This window comes from Pyrus communis, chromosome 3, assembly GCF_041283825.1.
Source record: "Pyrus communis isolate YQ-2024b chromosome 3, ASM4128382v1, whole genome shotgun sequence".
NCBI classification, from domain to species: Eukaryota; Viridiplantae; Streptophyta; class Magnoliopsida; order Rosales; family Rosaceae; genus Pyrus; species Pyrus communis.
In genome coordinates, this window is record NC_142567.1 from 21429501 (window position 1) to 21453991 (window position 24491).

At 37.2% G+C, this 24491-nt stretch overlaps 1 protein-coding gene across 1 annotated transcript; it reads left to right on the forward strand.

The window, feature by feature from the left end:
• Positions 1 to 10985: 10985 nt before the first annotated feature.
• LOC148698134 (uncharacterized) lies at positions 10986 to 13722 on the forward strand. The gene is made up of 2 exons (XM_088690261.1): positions 10986 to 11285; positions 12835 to 13722. The coding sequence occupies exon 2, from the start codon at positions 12909 to 12911 to the stop codon at positions 13629 to 13631; it is 723 nt and encodes a 240-aa protein (XP_088546387.1). The 5' UTR covers positions 10986 to 11285; positions 12835 to 12908; the 3' UTR covers positions 13632 to 13722.
• Positions 13723 to 24491: the final 10769 nt, after the last annotated feature.

The following is a 24491-nucleotide window of genomic DNA, read 5'->3' on the forward strand; positions in this document are numbered from 1 at the left end:
AATTGAAAACGCCATTGATCTCATATTGACTTTGGAGTAACAATTAATTGCTATTTTTTAGTATCAAATTAATAATTACATGGCAAAATTCTTTAAACCAAATGAAATCTTGATCCAAAATGAATGCAAGTTGAAGGTCAATTTTCTAGATGAGAATGAGGATTATCCTCGCGAGTTTGGCTCAAACATGAAGCAATTCATGAAGTGAATAATTGCAACGACAATAACGGAAGCTAATGATTGAGATATTTGCCGTGCCCAATGCAGCCCTCCAGTTTCAACTCTCATTTGACATGGAAAACATGAACATTTTCCTTCCTATTTTTTTTTTGTTTTTCAATTAGTGAGTAAAATAGAAAGAAAAATGTTAGTTTTTCTCATGGAGTCTTAGTCTTACCCATTAATCAAAAAAAGTAAGAGGGAAAATTTTAAGAGATCTAGATTCATAAAATGTAAGAGTAACAAATAAAAATAGCTATATCAGTAAATATGTAAGAGTAACAAATAAAAATAGCTATATCAGTAAATTAGTGTGTTTACAGTTTTTTCCCTTTTAAGTCAAATTCTATTTAAAAAAAAATAAAAATAAAAATAAAAATAAAATAAAATAAAAGTGGTCATTTACAAGGGGTCTGAAAATAGTGAGAGGGCAAAATCGTCATCTAACAGTTCTCTTCAGCTCTATATCAACCCAAAGCCTTCTCTCCACGTTTTCAGGTTATTACACACAGAGCATGCAAACCGACCCACTACCACTCCTACACACTGAACCAGTACTCTCCCTCTCTCTCTCTCTCTCTAAAAATACCCTCTCTAAAAACCCCTCTCTGTTGGTTTTGATAATACCAGAACTCAAGAACCCTAGTTAACTTTTATAAGAAGTCTCCTGAAACATAAACTGTTCTTCTCATATATTATCAATCTGAAGATTACAGTTTTTTAAAGGGAATAAAACTCAAAACAAATGACAGCAACTCTCCCACGATCTTATGCAGATTTCGTGGAGAGTATAACCTTAAACAACGGAAGCAATCCTAACAGTGGTGAACATGCTCAACCACGTCTCCTACTTACTAGGGATTGTGCATGACTTGGTCTCTGCATGGCCAGTCAGCTTTTATTTAATTTAAAATTAATTAAACTTAACTAAACAACTCTTAACACCCTCCCTTAAACTGATTTCTACTAAAAACAGTTTAGGGTTTTGGTTACCAACACAAACTCATCATCAGCTCATTTAACCTTCATGCATCCTGCTTGATTTTTCTGCCCATTGTTCCTCGAGATTTTTGAGTGAAAGCACTCCAAGTAACTTCCTCAATTTCTCGAACTGGGGCTGTTTGAGTGACTTTGTAAGTATATCCGCCAACTGGTCTCCACTCTTGCAATACTCGAGCTCAATTATACCATCATTGCACAGATTTCGCAGAAAATGAAAACGAACATCAATATGCTTACTTCTTCCATGCAGTACAGGGTTTCTGGATAACTTTATAGCAGAAACATTATCACAGAAAATGGTTGTTGAACCCTCTTGTTTTTCACCGAGTGCTTCAAGCATTCTTCTCAACCAAATAGCTTGGCATGCACTAGAAGTCGCTGCTACAAACTCTGCCTCAGTAGTGGATAAAGTTACGATTTGTTGTTTCTTTGAAGACCATGCAACTGCTCCAGAATTCAGAATAAAAGCATGTCCTGAAGTGCTCTTCCGGTCATCAATGTCCCCTGCATAGTCATTATCGGTGAATCCGACAAAATCTGAACCTCCTTGACTTTTGTAGAGTACTCCATAGTCACTTGTTCCCTTTACATATCTCAGGATCCGTCTTGCTGCATTCATATGCATCTCAGTTGGTCTTTCCATATATCTGCTAATGACACTTACTCCATACATTAAATCAGGTCGTGTGAAAGTCAAGTACATGAGACTTCCCACGAGTTGCTTGTACAAGGAACTGTCTGCTGCTGCTCCATTTACATCCTTGCTTAGCTTTAATCCAGGCTCTAATGGTGTTCCAATCTCCTTGCAATCAGCCATTTTAAACTTCTCAAGAACTTCTAGTGCATATTTCCTTTGACAAATGAATTTTCCAGCAGCCTTCTGAATCACCTCAACTCCCAGGAAATAACTCATTAATCCGAGATCAGTCATCTCAAATTCCTTCATCATAGAATTCTTAAAGTCTTCTATCATTTCAGCTTTATTGCTAGTATAAATTAAATCATCTACATACAAGCAAAGGATTAGCATATCTCCTCCAATCTCACCTTTAACATAAAGTGAATGATCATAGGGACATTTTTGAAACCCTAGCTTTCCAAGGTGAGCATCAATTCGACTATACCAGGCACGAGGCGCTTGTTTCAGTCCATAAAGCGCCTTCTTCAGTTTATACACCTTTCCTTCTTCTCCCTTCTTCTCATAACCTTGTGGCTGATCGACGTACACCTCCTCATGCAATTCTCCATGCAAGAACGCTGATTTTACATCCAATTGATAAATCAACCATGAATGTTTAGCAGCTAGTGAAATAACTAACCTTATTGAATCTTGCTTAGCCACGGGAGCAAACACTTCCTTGTAATCAATGCCGTGCTTTTGCTTGTATCCCTTTACCACCAAACGAGCCTTGTGCTTATCTACTTCTCCTTTCTCATTGATCTTTGTTCGAAACACCCATTTTACACCAATGGTCTTATGTCCCTTTGGCAAAACTGTCAACTCCCATGTGTTGTTCTTTTCAATGGATCTTAGTTCACTATCCATTGCAGCCTTCCACTTTATCTCTTTTGAAGCCTCTTCAAAAGTGATTGGATCACTATCTACAAATAGCGCAAAATGAACACTGTCATCATCTGAGCTAGTGTAGCTTGAATCATAATCCATCATCCAAGCTGGCCTCTTCCTTGAACCTTCACCCCTTAAGTTATATCTCACTTCTTCAACTTGATGTGGTACTACTTCAGTTTGAAGTGGGGTTTGGGCTGTGATGGTTTCTTCATCAGAGTCATCATCAACTTGTATCTGTTGGTTGTTCTTCATGTCTTCAGACCATCTCCATGTTGTATTCTCATCAAATACTACATCCCGACTGATAATGATCTTCTCAGTTTTAGGATTGTACAACCTATAAGCTTTAGACACATCGCTTACACCAAGAAACACACATTTTTCACCCTTGTTATCCAGTTTCTTTCTTCTCTCATCTGGAATGTGTGCATATGCTATGCACCCAAACACCTTGAAATGATCCACAGAGGGCTTTCTCCCATTCCAAGCCTCTTGGGGTGTCATATTTTTAACAGAAAACGTGGGACTTCTGTTAAGAATATGGACTGCCCAAAGAACTGCCTCAGGCCAAAATTGTTTTGGAACTTCTCCCTTTGCTAGAAGGGTTCGAACCATGTTGAGTATGGTTCTATTTTTCCTCTCCGAGACCCCATTTTGCTGCGGTGTATAAGCTGCAGTGAGCTGCCTTTTTATTCCATTTTTGTCACACAAAGCTTCAAACTCCTTCGAACAAAACTCTCCTCCACGGTCAGTGCGCAAACACTTGATTTTCTTTTCAGATTCATTCTCAACAAGAGCCTTGAAACTCTTGAATGCATCAAATGCCTCTGACTTCTCATGCAAGAAATAAACCCATGTTTTTCTACTGAAATCATCAATAAAGGAAATAAAGTACCTTTTCCCTCCATTCGAACTTGGATTAATTGGTCCACATAAGTCCGAGTGGACCAATTCCAAAATTGAGTGAGCTCTCGTTGCTTTTCCAATTGGGAATGCTTCTCTTGGCTGCTTTGCTATGACACACTCCTCACAAACCTTGGTTTGATTTGTGATTTTAGGCAAGCCTGTCACCATCTTCTTCTGGTAGAGAGTTCTTAAGCCATTAAAATGCAAATGACCAAACCTATGATGCCACAGCCATGTTTCATCATCTTCTTTGGCAACCAAGCAAGCATTCACACTCTTAAGCTTCAACGGGAACAACCTGTTTGGTGACATTTTCACCACAGCAATAGAGCCTCTCTTTGGATCATATATTTCGCATTCTCCTTTAAATATAGTGATCTTATATCCTTTATCTTGAAGCTGTCCAGCGCTTAGAAGATTTGTCTTCAAATCAGGAATGAAAAAGACATTTGAAATTGTCTCAATGAAGTCATTTTTGGTCCTGATTTGAATATCTCCTTTTCCCATCACGTTCACTGTTGACTTGTCCCCAAAACTCACAGTAGTACGAAAACTTTCATCCAGGTTAACAAAGGATGCTTTACACCCGCTCATGTGATTGCTACACCCAGTATCCACATACCAAGTCTCTTGGTCAAAGTCCTCCGCCACATGAAATGCCATCAGCAGCGTTTCTTCCTCCTTTGTCTCAATAAAGTTTGACTTATCTCCCTTCTCTTTAGGAAGCTTGGTGTAACACTCATTTCTGTAGTGTCCATAGTTACCACATCTGTAACATTCTATCTGTGATTTGTCAAACTGCTCCTTGCCTTTTCCTTGACGATCATCCTCTTTCTTTGAGACATAAGATGATTTGCTATCATCTTTATTCCCAAACCGTCCATCCACCATCTCGATTTCCACGACCTCCTCTTCCACGACCACGTCCACCTCTTCCACGTCCTCTTCCTCCTCTTGAACTTGAAGATTCAGTGAAGGTGAAAGCCTTCAAAGCTTGCTCCTGGGAGCCTCCTCGGTTGAGCTTCTGCTCATGAACCAGTAAAGAACTTTGTAGCTCATCTATTGACATATCCTCTATGTCATTTGACTCCTCAATTGAGCAGACCACGTAGTCGAACTTAGGAGCCATTGATCTCAAGATTTTCTCCACTACTTCATTATCTTCAATCTTGTGACCATGGATTCTCATCTTGTTAGCCATTGACATAGCCTTTCCAATGTACTCATTCACAGATTCCCCATTCTTCATTTGAAGAGTCTCAAAGTCTCTTCTTATAGCTTGAAGCTGTGCTCGCTTCACCTTTCTGGATCCTTGATACTTCTTCTTCATTGACTCCCATATTTGGTGGGAGGTGTCCTTCTCGAGAATAGTTTCGAGAATGGATCTGTCAATCGCCTGGAATAGGTAATTCTTTACCTTTAAATCTTTCAATTTCTGTTCATCAACCTTCTTTTGTTGTGCCGTTGTCAAAATACCTTCAGGTATCTCAAACCCCATTTCCACAAGGTCAAAGTACTCTTTAGACCTTAAGAAGTTTTCCATCAACATGCTCCAATGGTCGTAATGACCATCGAACTTGGGAATGGCTGGCTGCACAAAGCTTTCTGTTGCCTTTTCACTCGACATTGTTTCTTTCTGAGACCTCTAAAAACTGGCTCGTATACCAAATGTTGGTTTTGATAATACCAGAACTCAAGAACCCTAGTTAACTTTTATAAGAAGTCTCCTGAAACATAAACTGTTCTTCTCATATATTATCAATCTGAAGATTACAGTTTTTTAAAGGGAATAAAACTCAAAACAAATGACAGCAACTCTCCCACGATCTTATGCAGATTTCGTGGAGAGTATAACCTTAAACAACGGAAGCAATCCTAACAGTGGTGAACATGCTCAACCACGTCTCCTACTTACTAGGGATTGTGCATGACTTGGTCTCTGCATGGCCAGTCAGCTTTTATTTAATTTAAAATTAATTAAACTTAACTAAACAACTCTTAACACTCTCTCTCTAGAAAATGGCGGCTCAAACTTACTCGCCTCTACTGATGGTTGAAGCACCGGCTCCTCGCGGGTCGGCGCCGGCTCAGGCATCCTCCATCTCGGCGCCTCCGCCTGATGACGCTGCTCTCATCTCTGAGATGGAGCAGGAACTGACGCTGTCCGCTCCGCCACCGTCGTCGTCGAAGCCCGTCCGGTATCCGGCGAGGCCTGGCTACGGGAAGGTCGGCGAGAAGGTCCAAGTCTGGGGCAACCACTTCCTAGTGGAGGTTAAGCCCTCCTCCTTCCTGTGTTGTTACTAGTATTCGCTCTTGTTTTTCTGCATTATTGTTCATCTGCATTCGACTCTTGAGTGTCCCTCTTGCAATTTTGTTTTTAGATTTCTTTTACGTTTTCCTTTTAATTTTCTGCCCTTGTTTTTGAAAACTTGGCTCGGAACGTCGTTTTGGGACCCAAAAATGATTTGGTGCCCTCAAAACATCTCTGCGACTCCAAAATCTCGTCAACTTTTTACAATTTCCGGCTCCAAAATACCTCTGAGTTGATCTGTTCAGATGCTTGGGACTTTTTGAGCGTACGTCGATCGTCATTGTGTTTTCAATATTATTATTATTTTATTTATTTTTATAATTTTTTGTGGGTCGTCGTCTTGGTTTTTCAAGTCTAGTGCTGTAAATTTGAGTCGCTCATGGCGTTTTGGGATTCCAAAAATCAACAGGATGTATCAACTGGTGGTATGCTCGATTGCATTTTTAAGACGTTGAGTGCTGTTGTTTTTTTTTTTTTTGGAAACTGTTGAGTGCTGTTGTTTTTTTTTTTTGGAAACTGTTGAGTGCTGTTGTTTTGGTTATGTGGTTGTGGGGTGTTTTATAACCTCAATTGGTGGCTGTAGGTGTCGATAACCTCTGAAATTGCATCAAAAAAGATCAACAGGGATGTCATTAAGCAGCTTGTTCGTCTGTACAAGGAGTCTCACCTGGGAAAGAGAATGCCTGCAGCTTACGATGGCATGAAAAGTGTTCATACGGCAGGGCCCTTACCATTTGCCATCAAAGAGTTTGTGGTCAAGTTGGCCGAAACGGATAAGCGGGAGGGTTCTGCTGCTGCTGGTCCCAACAGGTATAATCTGTATGAGAGTTCCGTGCTTGTGTGCTGTTTTATTTACGTATATATTTTGTAGCTGTTGCAGTTTTCTGACTCTTTTCTTCTCTGTATCTGAACGGCTCATTATTTACTTTCGTTTGAGCTATTTTGATTGAATTTGCAATATCATATATCAAAAAGGGTAAATATGAAAAGAAAATCAAATTGAGTTATGACGGTGTTCCATGGTAGCACAACATTAATAGCTTATTATCCATCTTTGCATTTTACGTTCACTCTTGAAGACAAGAGTAGAATTTCAGCAGTACAGTATTTGTTTCCGGTTTTTGAATGTTTTCGTCTTTGTATTTGAATTGCTTTCAGGAGGGACAGAGAGTTCAAGTTCACTCTCAAATTGGCTAGCAAACACGACCTGTATCGGCTGCAACAGTCGCTACAAACCGGGCAACATGAGTCTCCTCAAGACGCAGTTCAAGTTCTGGATGTTGTTCTTAGGGCCACACCTGATGAAAAGTAAAGTCTCTATTTGGTACCATGGCATAAGATTTATTTTGTCCTTGTATACGTTGTTTATTCACTGACGATGGTTTTGATCCTTGTAGTTTCTGTCACAGGTACACTGTTGCAGGGAGGTCTTATTTCACCATTGAGCCTTGGCAGAAAGGTGATCTTGGTGAGGGTCCGGAATACTGGAGAGGCTTCTACCAACCTCTAAGGCCGACTCAATATGGGTTTTGGCTCAATATAGGTTAGGCATTGACCAAAATTTCTTTGTTTTGATAATCATTTGAACTTCAGTAACAAGAGTGTTGTGATGACTAACTTTTGTTGTTCATGTATTTGCAGATGTATCGGTCGGAGCATTTTATGAACCTATTCTGGTAACTCAGTCCGTGAAAATCCTTTTGAACTACAGAGAACTGTCAAGGCCTTTGCCTGATCGTGATCGTTTGAAGGTACACTCCATTTTTGTGTTGATTTGTTTCATGCAGTTTTGATAGGGAACTTATCCAAAAGTAAAGCTATATGAAGAAAAACAAAAAAAAACAATGTGAACATGTTCAATTGATAGTTTGTTGTTATATTTTACCATTCTGAAAAACGAAATACAAGTTCTGTATACAAGGTATAGCTTATATTTACCTGGATTTGCTAGTATTTATGCTCATTCAGTTTTGAAGCTGCATTCTATTTTAGCATGTAATCATTTGCTTCTATTTTGAATTCACTTGTTGATTTCGGATTCACTTCCTTTGGATCAGGTGTAGATATTCACATAGACTAATTTACTCAAAGTTCTATGTATTTATATATTTTTTCGTCCAGAAATGGTTACTTTAAAGTATTTGTGTTGAACAAAACTGAGTGGTATTCTGTTACTTACAGGTGGAAAAGGCCTTAAAGGGGTTCAAGGTAGCACTTTCTTGTCGTGATAATGGATCTTACAAAATCACTGGGGTGTCAGTGGAACCGCTGAGCAAGTTGACGTGAGTATAGTAACCTTTACATTACGTGTTTATGCCTATCTTGCTTATAAGTATGCAGATTGTTGTGGTACTTGATTCACTTGAAATGTAGAACTGGAACTTTCATGCTCATTATCTACTTTCGTCTGAGATATTTTGATTGAATTTGCAATATCATACATCATAACAAGTAAATATGAAAAGAAAATCAAATTGAGTAATGACGGTGTTCCATGGTAACACAACATAACTTATTTTTCATCTTTGCGTCTTAGGTTCACTCTAGAAGATAAGAGTAGAATTTCATTAGTACAGTATTTGTGCAGTCTTTTGAATGTTTTCGTCTTTGTATTTGAATTGCTTTCAGGAGGGACAGAGAGTTCAAGGTCACTCTCAAATTGGCTAGCAAATCCGACCTGTATCAGCTGCAACAGTTGCTACGAACTCAACAACATGAGTCACCTCAAGATGCAATTCAAGTTCTGGATGTTGTTCTTAGGGCCACACCTGATGAAAAGTAAAGTCTCTATTTGGTAGAAGCGCATAAAGTCTTTTTTTTTTTTTTTTTCCTTGTATGCGTTGTTGATTCACTGATGATGATTTTGATCATTGTAATTCTATCACAGGTATACTGTTGTCGGGAGGTCTTATTTCGTCATTGAGCCTCGGCAGAAAGGTGATCTTGGTGAGGGTCTGGAATACTGGAGAGGCTTTTACCAGAGTCTAAGGCCGACTCAGTATGGGATTTCGCTCAAAATAGGTTAGGCATTGACAAAAATTTCTTTGTTCTGATAATCATTTGAACTTAAGTAAAATGTGTGTTGTGACTAACTTTTGTTGTTCATGTATTCGCAGATGTATCAGCCGGAGCATTTTGTGAACCTATTCTGGTAACCGAGTATGTGAAAAAACTTTCGAACTGCAAAGAACTGCCAAGGCCTTTGCCTGATTGTGATCGTTTGAAGGTACACTCCATTTTTGTTTTAATTTGTTTCATGCAGTTTTGATAGGGAACTTATCCAAAAGTAAAGCTATATGAGAAACAAAAAATACAATGTGAATATGTTGAGTTGATAGTTTGTAGTTATATTTTACCAGTCTGAAAAACGAAATACAAGTTCCGTATACTAGGTATAGCTTATATTTACCCGGATTTGCTAGTATTTGTGCTCATTCAGTTTTGAAGCTGCATTCTGTTTTAGCATGTAATCATTTGCTTTTATTTTGTATTGACTTGTTGATTTCGGATTCACTTCCTTTGGATCAGGTGTGGATATTCACGTAGACTAATTTGTTCGGAGTTTTATGTATTTACTTGTATTTTTCCATAAATGGTTACTTAAAAGTATTTGTGTTGAACAAAACTAATTGGTATTCTGTTACTTATAGGTGGAGAAGGCCTTAAAGGGGTTCAAGGTAGCACGTGATAATAGATCTTACAAAATCACTGGGGTCTCAGTGGAGCTGCTGAGCAAGTTGATGTGAGTCTCGTAATGACATTTATTCTTATATCTTGTTTATACGTATGTAGATTGTTGTGGTCTTGATTTGCTTGAAATATAGAACTGGAACTTTCATGCTCATTATCTACTTTCGTTTGTGCTATTTTGATTGAATTCGCAATATCATAGATGTAAATATGAAACGAAAATCAAACTGAGTTATGATGGTGTTCCATGGTAACACAACATTAGTAACTTATTATCCATCCTTGCGTTTTAGGTTCATTCTAGAAGATAAGAGTAGAATTTCAGTAGTACAGTCTTTGTTGGGGTTTTCTGAATGTCGTCGTCCTTGTATTTAAATGGCTTACAGGAGGGACCGAGAGTTTGAGGTCACTCTCAAACTGGCTAGCAAACCAGATGCGCATCAGCTGCAACAGTTCCTGCTAAGCCATCAGCATGAGTCGCCTCAAGATGCAATTCAAGCTCTGGATGTTGTTCTTAGGACCAAACGTGATGAAAAGTAAGGTCTCTCTTTGGTAGAAGGGCGTAAGATTTATTTTTTTCCTTGTATGCGTTGTTTCCTCACTGACGACGGTCTTGATCGTTGTAATTTCTATCACAGGTGCACTGTTGTCGGGAGGTCTTGTTTCGCCATTGAGCCTCGGCAGAAGGTTGATGTTGGTGAGGGTCTGGAATACTGGGGAGGCTTTTACCTGAGCCTAAGGCCGACTCAACTTGGGGTTTCGCTCAATATAGGTAACGCATTAACCAAAATTTCCCTGTTCTGATATTATAATCATATGAAGTTAAGTAACAAGAGTGTTGTGACTAACTTTTGTTCACATATTTGCAGATGTATCAACCGGAGCATTTTATGAACCTATTCTGGTAACTGAGTTTGTGGAAAAACTTTTAAACTACAGAGAAGTGCCAAGGCCTTTGCCTGATTGCAACCGTTTGAAGGTACTCTCCATTTTTGTTTCGATTTGTTTCGTGTTGTTTTGATAGGCAAGGTATCTAAAAGTAAAGCTATATGAAAAAAATACAAGGTGAATATGCTGAGTTGATAGTAATTAACTTTACCTGTCTGAACAACGAAGTGGAAGCTATAGGTTATATTCATGCAGATTTTGCTAGTATTTAGGCTGATCATTCAGTTTTGAAGCTGCATTTTGTGTATATATCTGACTGAGAAAGGTGATTTCACGTTCTGGAAACACTTGAGTCATATATTTCACTGCTTCCCAACTAGTTAAAGTTGACTTAAATGTGTCTGAATAGCAAAACCTCTGTTATCTCTCTGGTTGTTTTTTGGTTGTGTGTTGTATTTCAGTGTAGTTTGGCCTGGCCTGTGTTACTAGTCTCTGTTCCGGCTCTTGTTTGTATTTCATTTTTGTCTTGCTGGCCTCTAGGCCTGGATTTTTTCTGTATTCTGCCTTTTTGGCTTTTTGGAATGAAATGTGCACTTGACCCAAACAAAAAGTTAAAAAACTAGTATTACTTGATAATTTTCAACTTTATGCTGGTTTTGTAGGATCTGGTCACTACTGCCTCTGGCCTGGACCCTAGTGGTGGATGATAGGATTTTTACCATCTGCATAAAAGGGTTAAAAACACCTAAAATACTTGCAAGAGAAACAAGGTTATTGTAGTATAATTGGCTCAAGCAAGGTCGTTCTCCACAAGGATTAATTTAAAGAGATCAAAGCAAAATCAATTCTCAACTAATTAATTAAAACAAAGTTTTTCTTTTGAAAGAGGTGATTTAATGACCTAAACTAAGAAAAACGAATTTAATTAAAAAGATTACTTAAAAACCACAACTTTAAAGAAAGATACGGGGAACAATTTTTAGGATTCAAAGAGAGAAAAGTACTAGGGTTCCGCCGTCACCCTAACAATCCTATGTAGCTTTTCTAAATTACTTATGAACCATACATGTATGTTTTGAAAGTTAGGTTTTCCTAGAGTATATCCTACTTGGAACCTCCAACATAGAACGTATATCTAACATGCAACCCGTCCGTGGTGTTCAGAATGAATGTGAACATGCAAGACTCATTAAGTTTTATGAAAACCTTTTTAAAAAACCATATAACCCTTAAAACGTGTCGTCCATCCTAAGAGGTTACACATATTAACCACAAGAAGCTTTAGTCAATTTTAGGGACAATCCTCCGCCAAAATTGCATCAAATAACTTTTCCAAATATCCTGATGGTCGCGAATCACTAAGACAAATAGATAGTTTAAAGCACAGTGATTAACATTCCAAAACCTGCATGCATAAATTCATAAGCAAAGTAAAAAGAGACTACATATTCTTGCTAAGGATCATGGCCTCGCCCTAGCAAAAAGAATTAGTTACGCATATTCATACTAAAAATCATAGTCTTTATTGAAATAGAAAAAGAATGAAAACACCTTGTAGAATAAAATCTGAAAAGCTCTAAACTTTTCCCAAAATCTTCTCTCCAAAAGTTGCATGCGTTCTCCCCTCTTTTTCCCCCAAAGTTGTATATAAGAAAAGCCCCCCAAATTTAGAACGGCTGACCCCTTTTAATATCTCTCCCTCCAGCCAACACAAAAACCCTAACCATCAAGTATTTTATTCCCACTAAGAAACTAAATAATAATAAAATAAAATAGAAAATAAATTCCTAATTAAACTAGGAAAAGCTGCACAGAAACTGTTCAGCCACGTTTTAGCCTCAAATCTTCTTCAAATCCGACCCAAGATAGCTTGTTTTAAAGATAAGAACGTTCTGAACACATCTCCAGAAGGTCACGAACCCATCCGAGGTCATCTTGGGCTCCAAAAACGCAAGTTAAGCCCAAAACGTCACTATTCCAGCACTGCGCATGACTCCTTTATTTTATTGCCAGAAAATATTCGCTTGGTAGAAAAATCTGATATTTTTACACGATCAAGCTAAGTGACTCACGAACGTCCTCCAATTGGAATTACTCCAAAATTCGTCCATTTGACCATGTTTTGCTCCAGAGGAAGTCGAAAATCCTATATTGAAAATATAATTCAAAGTATCAAAATTCTTCCAAATTATTAACCAAAATATACTAAGAATAGGGTTAAATATATAATATAAAATATACTCATCAGTGGACAAGGACACCACCAAGGTGGCGGCAGCAGTAGTGGTGGTGGCGACGCCCGAGGTGGTAGTTTAGAGAGCGATGCTCGAGGTGGCAGAGATGATGGAGGTGTTGGGAGGTGACACCGGAGGTGGTGAAGGCGGCGATGATGGAGGTGGTGGAGGTGAAGGCGGCAGCAATGGAGGTGGTAGAGGTGACGGCGCGCAGCCTTTAGTAAGAAGACATGTGAATCTATACCAAAATCAGCTTGGTGAAGATGTCTTCGTTGCGATATTGTATCCCGACGAGTATGCAAATTTATGGGCATTCCTTCCAGCAATAGAAGTGCGGTTGGGGGGATGGCGGCCGTTAGACCGGATTAGGTACACTTACCAGGATGGTGTTACCAGAGCTCCGAGGGTAATAGATGGGACTACCGACCTCTCCCTTCTTGGCTGGTCAGCGATCCAGGCTGGTTTGACCAAGATTGTGGTATCCTCACGTGTCCACGGGACGATTCCCGTAAAAATAAGGGCAAGAGTAAGAGTTGATGAGGAGGAGGCTGAGCAGGATCCTGATGGGCCAGTCCGCTACCATATCCACCGGGAGGAGGCAACTACCCTGGAACGGTTCAAGTTTAGTATATTTTGGTCTGCAGTTTATACAGAATATAAGGCCGATCCGGAATGGCTTGATTTCAGTACGGTATACATTATGGGCACTGGTGAGCGACTGAGTTGGAGACAACTTTATGACCACGTCGAGCTCACTAGTTGGGAACATGTCTTAAATGCAGTTCACTGCGTGGTTGTTGTACCTTCCTGATGTATAATTAAGCATTTTCATCCCACCATGACTTATTATTTACCTTTCATCCGATACTTATCAATTGATTCATGAAAACACATTGACCACACAACAACCTGTTCGTTGCCCTATATGTTGTGTATGCATATTTCTGCAAACTAATTTTTTTGGTTTGGTTTGGTTTCCTCTTGATCAACCAATTTGTTACAAAAAATGATTGTCCCCAAAGAAAGGAAAATTCAGTCATCTTATAGTCAATCTCAGGACCAGTTCTATCAATTTTAAATCTCAGATACCAATGTGAGGAATTATGTCAATCTCAGAGACTGTTTTGGGTAAAAAACCAAAATATTATTAATTAACAACTCATTCCACTAAGATGTATGGAAAATCTGAAAGAGAAACGGCATGAATCATGTTAGTCCATTCCCATCACTCATTTTAAACATTTCATTGGTTACACGAAGCATACACCAAATATCTTTTTTCTGTCTCAATTTGGTCATCAAATCAATTAAATGTTGGCTAGACATTCAAAGCATTAAGAACAATAACAAAAACTAACATTAAGAAATTAATTAATAAAACTATAAATTTCGAGGCTATATCTTAGTCATAGCAGAAGAAATTTAATTCATAACAACAATCAAATAATAAAAGACATGATGAATAGTGTCATAGAATACTTATAAAGATTACTCCAAAAGCCTTAGAGCTCGTTTGATACACATGATGGATTGATATGAAGAATTTTCATTTGAAGGCGAAAGTGGATGGTTTTTCATTTGAAGAGAATTAGTTGTGAAAGAAATTCAGCCCGTCTGATCCTACCATTTTAAAGAGAGATTTTAAAATGGACAAGTATGCTTTATGAGTTAATCAACCTCGAGGTGATCATAATTTTATAATTTCTCCTCCAACATACCCTTAATTTATTCATTCCAATACAATCATGTATACCAAATGAGCTGATTTGGACAAGAATCTCAAAGAAATGCATGATATGTATTTGTCAAATCTGGAAGAAATGCACATAGAATGATTATGTTGAAGCACTTATGGGTTTCTAATGAGTTATTATGTGTTATGTTATTGAGGGACGAAGTTGGAACTCTTGTGCAAGTAGGAATGGAATGTACCTATTCGATCTCGAAAATTTCTGTGCTAAGCCCGAACATTTCCGATTTCGCAAAATTTGAATGGCAATTGGAATGTGCCTATCAGATTCGAAATTTCGACTCGAAATTCTCAAACTTTACTTAAAAAAAATCTATGCATAATTCAATATTGTTTTATTTAGATATGTTTTTTTTTCTTGAACATTATATTTAGATATGCTTTATTTCGTCTTTTGTATGTTCAATCATACTATTATATATTAAAATATAGAGTATAATCATAAGTATTACTATATCTTGTCTTATATGATTTATGTCATGCACACACTTCACATCTATAAATATCGCCAAAATTCGAAACAAATTATTGAACGGTGGATACATAAAAATTTGAAAAAATTTACAAGATTCTAAAAATCTGTAAAATGTAAAAGGCATGAATTATGTTCCGCAAATTCCGAGAAAAATCAATTCCGAAGTTTCCAATGATCCAAAATTCTGAAATTTGATTCCAAATCTTTTTTTTTTTTTTTTTAAATTAGCATTAGAATGCTCATTTCCGATTTGATCAAACTGAAAAATGACCCCTACGTGTGACCGTATCCAAATAGTGATGGTTGTGCGGATTTTTATTTTTGGAAGAAGATACTCATGAGCATGGTATTTTATGACAAAAAAGCTAATGGCATCGGTTAAAAAGATCAACAGTGCACATTTAGTAAATCCATATATCTTAATTAACAAGTTTATAATTTCTGAGCAAATCAATCAGAGAGGAATTCTGAATTTCTTTTCTCATGCATAATATCAAGCCATGAATGATTTTCTTGATTGATTTGCAACTGATCCATTTTTTATAAAGACACAAATAACCGCTTGGCGCTTTGGCATGAATTTCTTTTCTCACTCCCTCGTCTAGTCTTATGCCTTTTCAATCTCAAGGTGAACCTGTTTGGGTTAATATCTAACATTGGGTTTTGTGTTAGTGAAAGCCCAAAGGCGCCAACGCAAATGAGACTTGCCCGAGACCTAGTCGATAAGCCTGAAGCAAATTGAAGCCATTTCAGCTAGAGCGTAGCCCATGTGCCTATGATTGAAGTGATGGGTGATGGAGACAAACTCACCACCAGCTAAAAAGCACTTTCTGATTCAATCTTTATCGTAATCGTATAAAGGCCTCGCGTCAAATATTGGTTGCGTTGATCGGCAGCTTGCAACATCACATCTGGAACGATCGATCTATGAATCCATAGCTTTAATTGGTTGAAACGTACCGCTCATAACGGTTATATTGTAGGTTCAAGCCCTACTAAGCCTACCACCACTCGGCCTTAAGACGGATCAAAGAAGAGTGGGAAACCTCTCATTGGTTTTTGGAATTCGACATCAGGAAGTGTTTTCACACCATCGACCGACATCGACTCATCCCAATCTTTAAGGAAGAGATCAACGATCCCAAGTTCTTTTACCCCATTCAGAAAGTCTTTTCCGTTGGACGACTCGTAGGAGGTGAGAAAGGCCCTTATTCCGTCCCACACAGTGTACTATAAAGGAGTAAATAAGAGATGACACACTACCCTCCCAAAGCCATTGGCCAAGAACAAAGCCAAGACAGTCGGACCAAATTGCCTATAAAAGGAGAAAGAGACACCAAAGACAAGGACACTCAACCAATCAAAAGATATACAAACTTTGTTCCCAAGCCAGTTCATACCCAAAAGCTGAAACTTGTCTATATTCAGTCCTTTTAACTATAGTTCCCTTAGAAAAGCCATCTTTTGTCCAGTGTAAAAGCTCTGCTACCATCCCTCAGTGTTGTAGTATCGATTCCCTCATGTAAAACCTATTTACTTTCCATCCCTCTTAGCATACAAACCTCTGTAAGCATAAAGAGAAGTGGCTGCAAGAAGTTCAACCTTACCCGACAAGGTGAAATCTTGCCCGAATCTTTTTTGTTTGTACTCATATGTATTAGATCTATTATTTAATGCATGTTCCCTTGTGTATTTAAGTCATTTTCAACTATTTTACAAATTAAAAGCTTCATTTGCAACTGAATCTAGAGAAGTTAATAAAACCAGTTTCATTAAAATAAACTTTGATCGAAGAAGTGGTTGGAAGAGCCTTGAACTCCCTTCGTTTTGGACATACAAGACTATGAACTAAAAGTCCTTGTTTACAAGGGAAGAAAAAGAACTTAATGTAGACTTAACCTTTCTGTGACAATCATTTGATAAACGAGAAGTTTGAGTAACTTGGAGCGCAAGTAATCAACTTAACTCATATCCATTCAACAATCTATTATACTAAGATAACAGTGACACGCTCATATCTCAGTTAGCTTAGACTGTGAGCCTCAAGGCCTACACCAAAGGCCTCACAAATGCACCCTTCAAACTAACTAGGAACTTATCTTGCAGCATACGATGCAGCAAGAACTTGCCCGACAACCAACAAAGTGCCACCTCCTCGAAAAGCTGTGCGAGGGAAATCCAGCCTGAACACAACCATTTTGTCGATGACATGTAATCAAAGAGAAAAAAGCTCAGAAAGTATTGTGATAGCAAGGAAAAAAGGTTAGTTTTGTGGGATCAAATCTAGCTGTCCAGCCAGATATTTTGCTATAGAAAGACCAAGCAATGTACGTAGGTTCGATAAATAGAGACTCATCGTGCCATCAATTAATTTCAAGATTGATTCATTATTGAAAAAGGCCTCGACATAGGTTCCATGTGTTTTCTATGCAACTAAATTAGTTAACAAGGTTGCCGCATAAGGGAAAAATAAAAAGGACGGTACTACTTGAGTGAAAAACCATTCAATCAAGAGACAAACACACAAAAACTGCTTATATGCGCGGTTGTAAATTTGTTTTCCGGCATATTTTGATAATGAAATTGACGTTATTGGCTGGTATCGACATCCAATTTATAATATCTAGTACATTGACGACGTCGTTATCAAATATATATGACTGGTACATTTGGTACTTGGTGTCTATTTTCCCTTGCAAAGTATTTTTGACCAATTTTAGTGGTAGAAAAAAGTTACTTGGGAGATAAGAAACTTTCATTTAAAAATTATGTTTAGGGTAACATAACTTATAACAACTCTACAAGAAAAATCCTAGCCGCTGACCTCTTGCTCTAGTCTTGGGGTCAGCGGGAATCTTTCTTGATCTCTTCCCTTCTTTCCCTCTATGTTTTTAGTTGTGGTCGCTCTCTCGTACTTTCGAGGAAAGTCTTTATGGTTGTGATCCCTCTCTCCCACTTTGTCAAGGAGAGTTTTCGTGGTAGTGGTCGTGGTCATGACTTTGGTGTTTGTTGTTCAACTCTCAGCAGTGATGATTGTTGTGGTTTATGCGCTTGGCATATGCCTACGAGGACGACCCTCGATATTTGTTGGATGTGACTTATAGTAGAGCTTCTTTGCCGACATGTGCAAGATCATTAGAAGGCAGTGCATCCTTTCCTCATGGTGCCTTTAGTCAAATTACAAGGTTTAGTCCTCGTGACTAGAGTTTTGGGTTTATGACTAATGTCCTTTTTGGTTGAGGAATTGTATTATCTTTTGATGAGTTTGCAATTATAGAGTTCAGAAATTTTTGGCATGGCTTTTGCTATCAAAGAATTTTTAATTAGTGAGAGGAAATCCAACTTTGGATGTACCTAACCTAAAGGCTGCTAGTTATACAACTTGTGTGTGTATTATACTACACAATTTTCAAATACAAACTAGAAGGTTCCAAAAAAAGAAACAGCAAGGTCCTACCTACGCTACATATGCATGGAAAAGTCGTAAGATTTAAGCGCGCTGTCATTCTATTACAACACAATGCCAAAATTGCTAATTAAGGTCATATCTGGGAGTTAGTCTTTTTTTTTATCGTTCTAAAGTATAGTTGATGGCTAATCCAGGAATTTTGGCTCTTTCTTTTCGTTTTGTGAGGGTTTAGAAGGTAAGATTTCTATTATTATAATCCGACGATCAAACTTTATTCGTAGCTCGGTTCGCGTAATCCGCTATCATCCTTTTCACGAAAAAAAAAAAACAAAAAAAAGGATAATATAACGGGCAGATGTCCAATCCCTTCAAAACCCCATCCCATGAACTCCTCGACCATATACATACATACATACATATATATATATATATATATATATATATATATATATATATTGACATTGCGAAGCTAGTATGATATTTATATTGCAGAATTTCTCACCATGATTGGTTAAATAAAGCGATTCAATTGTATCAGATGAACTAATGTATTCTAAAAACTATAATTTATAAATTATGCTTAATATAACATGTCAATTTAAGTGGTGGATTGACTTAGTAGTCAGAATCTTCCTCTTTATTCATTGCGTCGTACTCACTCTCTTTTTGTTCGGAAGTCCTCACACTCACTCCAACGTGGCATTTTGGTTCTATATTGCTTAATTCCATCCCCTTTTCTATAACTCCCTCTACCTCTATGTAACTTTAAGGGCACATTTGAAAACTCACCCCAATACCTCAAAAGTTAAGTGAAATAATCAAATAAAACGAACAAAAGTGCAAGGGAGGAGATATCTTGAACTTGATCCACCCTATTGTAGTTAAGAAGTTGAAATTTTTGTTTGATTAATTTTTTTTAATTGTCGTATTTGCCCTTAAATTGTACAGAAAAAATGGATAAAGCGAACGGACGCACATCACACGAAAGTGAGTTTGAGAATCACTAAAAACAAAAGATAAAAAAATTAGGGATGAAAAAAATATGATGCCAAGATCGAAGACCATTGCTATAATTAAGCTTCAGATATTTGAGCTTCCAAATGTCTTTTGGTCTAATAAAAAACCTTTTTACATAACGGGAACACCATGTGGCAGTCATGATTCTCTTACAATGATAGGCACTACGTACAACAATTCAAGAGGCTAACTCATAATTCATGAATGAATGACAAAGAAGTTGAGCAGTCGATCAACAATAATGAGCCAATCATAACAAAAGAAAAGAATTTATTTGTATTAACACAACGAAATGTATGAATATCCCAACAAAATCTGGATCCCTCGTACCTACAATCTCTATCCCCCTAACCAACCTCACAACCCCCTTTTTCTCTGGGAAAAATAAAGAACAAAAACGACGAAGTAAATTTCTTGTATGCTAATTCGACTTAGTAGGCACGTTTAAGTGAACTGCCCTTTATATGTATTCCTAAATTCTAAAACAAAAATCATTCCAACTTGTGGAGGAATTTGGTACGACAATCTGTATGTATCCTCTCGGTCAGCAGATTATATATGTACAAAAGAAAGTGCTCACGGGAAGCTCATGAACGTAAAAGAAGCTAATTTTGGGAAGCTCTCTTCACTGGCGTATATATTTTTCGTTCAGGACGTTGGAGCACCATTTACAAACACAGAAGGCTGTAGAATATGAGCGTATGAATGCATTATCAAGTTGTGCTGCGTAAGCCTCCAATATACCACTTACGGTCACGGCTAGGAGAAGAGAGCACCAATGCTGCAAAAGTTGCACCAAAAGCATATATAAACCACAAGCATTACCAACCGCACTGCTACTACACGAAGGAAGGCCCATAAATTAGCTTAGTTGTCTGGGTACAACATCGAAATGAAGATATTTTCACCAAGCTGATTTTGGTATAGATCCATAGGTCTTCGTACTAAAATCAGCTTGGTGAAAATATCTTCATTTCGACATTGTAGCCAAACGACTATGCCGATTTATGGGCCTTTCTTTGAGTAGTAGCAGTGCGGTTGACGGGATGGAGGTCATTAGACCATATTAGGTACACCTATAGTGTTACCAGAGCTTTGAGAGAAATAGATGGGACTGCCGACCTCTCTCTGCTTGGCTGGTCAGCGATCCGAGTTGGTTTGACTACTATTGTGGTATACTCAATAGGGGTAAGAGAGAGTTGATGAGGTTGGTGAGGAAGAGGATGAGGTTGCTGAGGAGGATGATGATGGGCCAGTTTGCCACCATATCCACCGAGAGGACACAACCACCCTAGAACGGTTCAGGTCACGCATATTTTGGTCTGCAGTTCTTACAGAATATATGACCGATTTGGAATGGCTTGATTTCAGTACGCTACATCATGGGCACCGGTGAGCGACTGAGTTGGAGACAACTTTGTGACCACGTTAGGGTCACCCCTACTTGGGAACAAGTTTTAAATGAAGTTCGCTGCGTGGTGGTTGTACCTTCCTGATGGATAGTGTAATCTGTCGAATTTCACACAGGAGTTCTGAATTTCTTTCTCATGCACAATATCAAGCCATGAATGCTTATCTTTATTGATTGACACACTCTTTAGAAAAACACTTCTTGTATCTACTTGCCATTTGTATTCTTTACCATTGAATATTGTCATACCATCTCACTACGTGACATCATATGATATTATGCATGCACCCAAATCAACCCAAAACTAACCAAAAAAAAAAAGTTTGTGTATAGTCAATGACTTATACAATCACCATTAACCTTAATTTATAAAAACTAAAACCTAAACTCTAAACCCTGCTCAATCACCAAAACCAAATACATGGTACGTGGTGCACGTAGATAGGGCCGTGTGCCTCCATCTGCACACAATTTCACTTGTCGATTCTCTTTATTTAGATTGCATTAGAACATCACCAAATGAAAAGAAAAAAAATATTCATCGCAGAGTTCTTCAATGAGCAAACATCGAGTTCTTCAATTTAGGTTTTTTGAAGCCTTGTCGTAAGTGTCCAAGTGCTCCGCTACTTACAAAGCACGTGTACATGCTCAAGTTTCATTTGTTATCTCCAAATGACAAAGTAACGTGAGTGGCAAATAATTAAGCATTTCATCCCAACATGACTTATTATTTACCTTTTATCCGATACTTATCAATTGATTCATGAAAAAACATTGACCACACAAGAACCTGTTCGTCGCCCTATATGTTGTGTATGCATATTTCTGCAAACTAATTTTTTGGTTTGGTTTGCTCTTGATCAACCAATTTGCTACAAAAAATGATGGTCCGCAAAGAAAGGCAAATTCAGTCATATTATAGTCAATCTCATAGACCAGTTTTTATCAATTTTAAATCTCATATATCAAAGTGAGGAATTATGCTAATCTTATGAGCTATTTTGGCTAAAAAGCCAAAATATTATTAATTAACAACTCATTCTCTAATGTGCAACGAGATTAGAAAACCAAGAATCCACTAAGATATATGGAAAATCTGCAAGAGAAACGACATGAATCATGTTAGTCCATTCCATAATCATTTAAAACGTGTCATTGGTTACAAGCAGCAGACACCAAATATCTTTTTTCTGTCTCAATTTGGTCATCAAATCAATTAAATGTTGGCTAGACATTCAAAGCATTAAGAACAATAACAAAAACTCACATGAAATAACATTAAGAAATTAATAGAACTATAAATTTCGAGTATTCATGGCTAGGCTATATCTTAGTCATAGCAAAAGAAATTTAATTCATAACAACAATCAAATCATAAAAGACATGATGAATACTGTCATAGAATAAACTCGGACAGACAACTTGATCCCCCCTCTCTTCACCCTCTATTTTTTTATAAGGAGTTAGGGGGTGGTGTGTGTACTGGATGAGTATACTTATAAAGATTACTCCAAAAACCTTAGAGCTCGTTTGACACGCATGATTGAACTGATATGGAGAATTTTCAAATTTAAAGTTATATTAAAGGCAAAAGTGGATGGTTTTTTATTTGGAGAGAATTAGTTATGAAAGAAATTCAGCCCTTCTAATCCTACCATTTTAAAGAGTATTCGAATGGATAAGTATTCTTTATGAGTTAATCAACCTCTAGGTGATCATAATTTTATAATTTCTTCTCCAATATATCCTTAATTTATCTATTCCAATACAATCATGCATACCAAATGAGTGGATTTGGACAAGAATCTCAAAGAAATGCACGATATGTATTTGTCAAATCTCGAAGAAATGCACATATGTATTTGTCAGAATGATTATGTTGAAAGCACTTATTGGTTTCTAATGAGTTATTATATGTTATGTTATTGAGGGACGAAGTTGAACTCTTGTGCAAGTTGGACTGGAATGTACCTATTCGATCTCGAAAATTTCTGTTCTAAGCCCGAACATTTCCGACTTCGAAATTTTGAATGGCAATTGGAATGAACTTATCAAATCCGAAATTTCGATTCGAAATTCTCAAACTTAGTACTTAAAAAAAACCTATGCATAATTCAATATTGTTATACTTAGATATGCTTTTTTTTTTTCTTGAACATTATATTTAGATATGCTTTATTTCGCCTATTGTATGTTCAATCATACTATTATATATTAAAATATAGAGTATAATCATAAATATTATATCTTGTCTTATATGATTTATGTCATACACACACTTCATAGCTACAAATATCGCCAAAATTCAAAACAAAATTATTGAATGGTGGATACATAAAAATTTGAAAAAATTTACAAGATTCTAAAAATCTGTAAAATGTAGAAGGCGTGAATTATGTTCCGAAAATTCCCAGAAAAATCAATTTCGAAATTTCCAATAATCCAAAATTCCGAAATTTGATTCCAAAACTTTTTTAAATTAGCATTAGAATGCTTATTTCCGATCTGATCAAATTGAAAAATGACCCCTACGTGTAACCGTATCCAAATAGTGATGGTGGTGTGGATTTTTATTTTTGGAAGAAGGTACTCATGAGCATGGTATTTTATGACAAAAAAGCTAATGGCATCGGTTAAAAAGATAAATAGTGCACGTTTAGTAAATCCATATACCTTAATTAACAAGTTTATAATTTTTGAGCAAATCAATCAATTCTAAGCTTAGTCGGATTACAGAGAGGAATTCTGAATTTCTTTTCTCATGCACAATATCAAGCCATGAATGCTTATCTTGATTGATTTGCAACTGATCCATTTTTGATAAGGGCACAAATAGCCGCATGGCGCTTTGGCATGCATGTTGTTAAGTGGCTGCCTAAGTTATCCACATTATTGGCATTTTCCACTTTTAGAAAACAATTCTTGTATGTACTTGCCATTTACATTCTTTACCATTGAATATTTTCATAGCATCTCATCATATTGTATTAATCGATACACTACGTAACATACATTCACCAAAATTTATACAAACTAAAACCTAAACTCTAAACCCCACTAAGTCACCAAAACCAAATACAGGGTACGGCATGCACATTGATAGGGCCATGTGTCTCGATCTGCACCCAATTTATATTGTATTATAATATCGTCAAATGAAAAAAAATATGTTATTCATTGTAGAGTTCTTCAATGAGTAATGTGTGAACATTGAGTTCTTCAATTTAGGTTTTCTGAATTCTTTTCGTAAGTGTGAGACTAAGTCCTCAACAACTTACAAAATACGATTACATGATCAAATTTCATTTGTTATCTCCAAATGACAAGGTAACATGTGTGGCAAATAATAAGCGTTTTATCCCACCATGATTTATTATTTACCTTTCATCCGATACCTATCAATTGATTCATGGAAAAACATTGACCACACAACAACCTGTTCGTTGCCCTATATGTTATGTATGCATATTTCTGCAAACTAATATTTTTGGTTTGGTTTGGTTTGCTCTTGATCAACCAATTTGCTACAAAAAATGACTGTCCGCAAAGAAAGGCAAATTCAGCCATATTATAGTCAAGTTAGGTACCGTACAACTTGGGATTTATAAA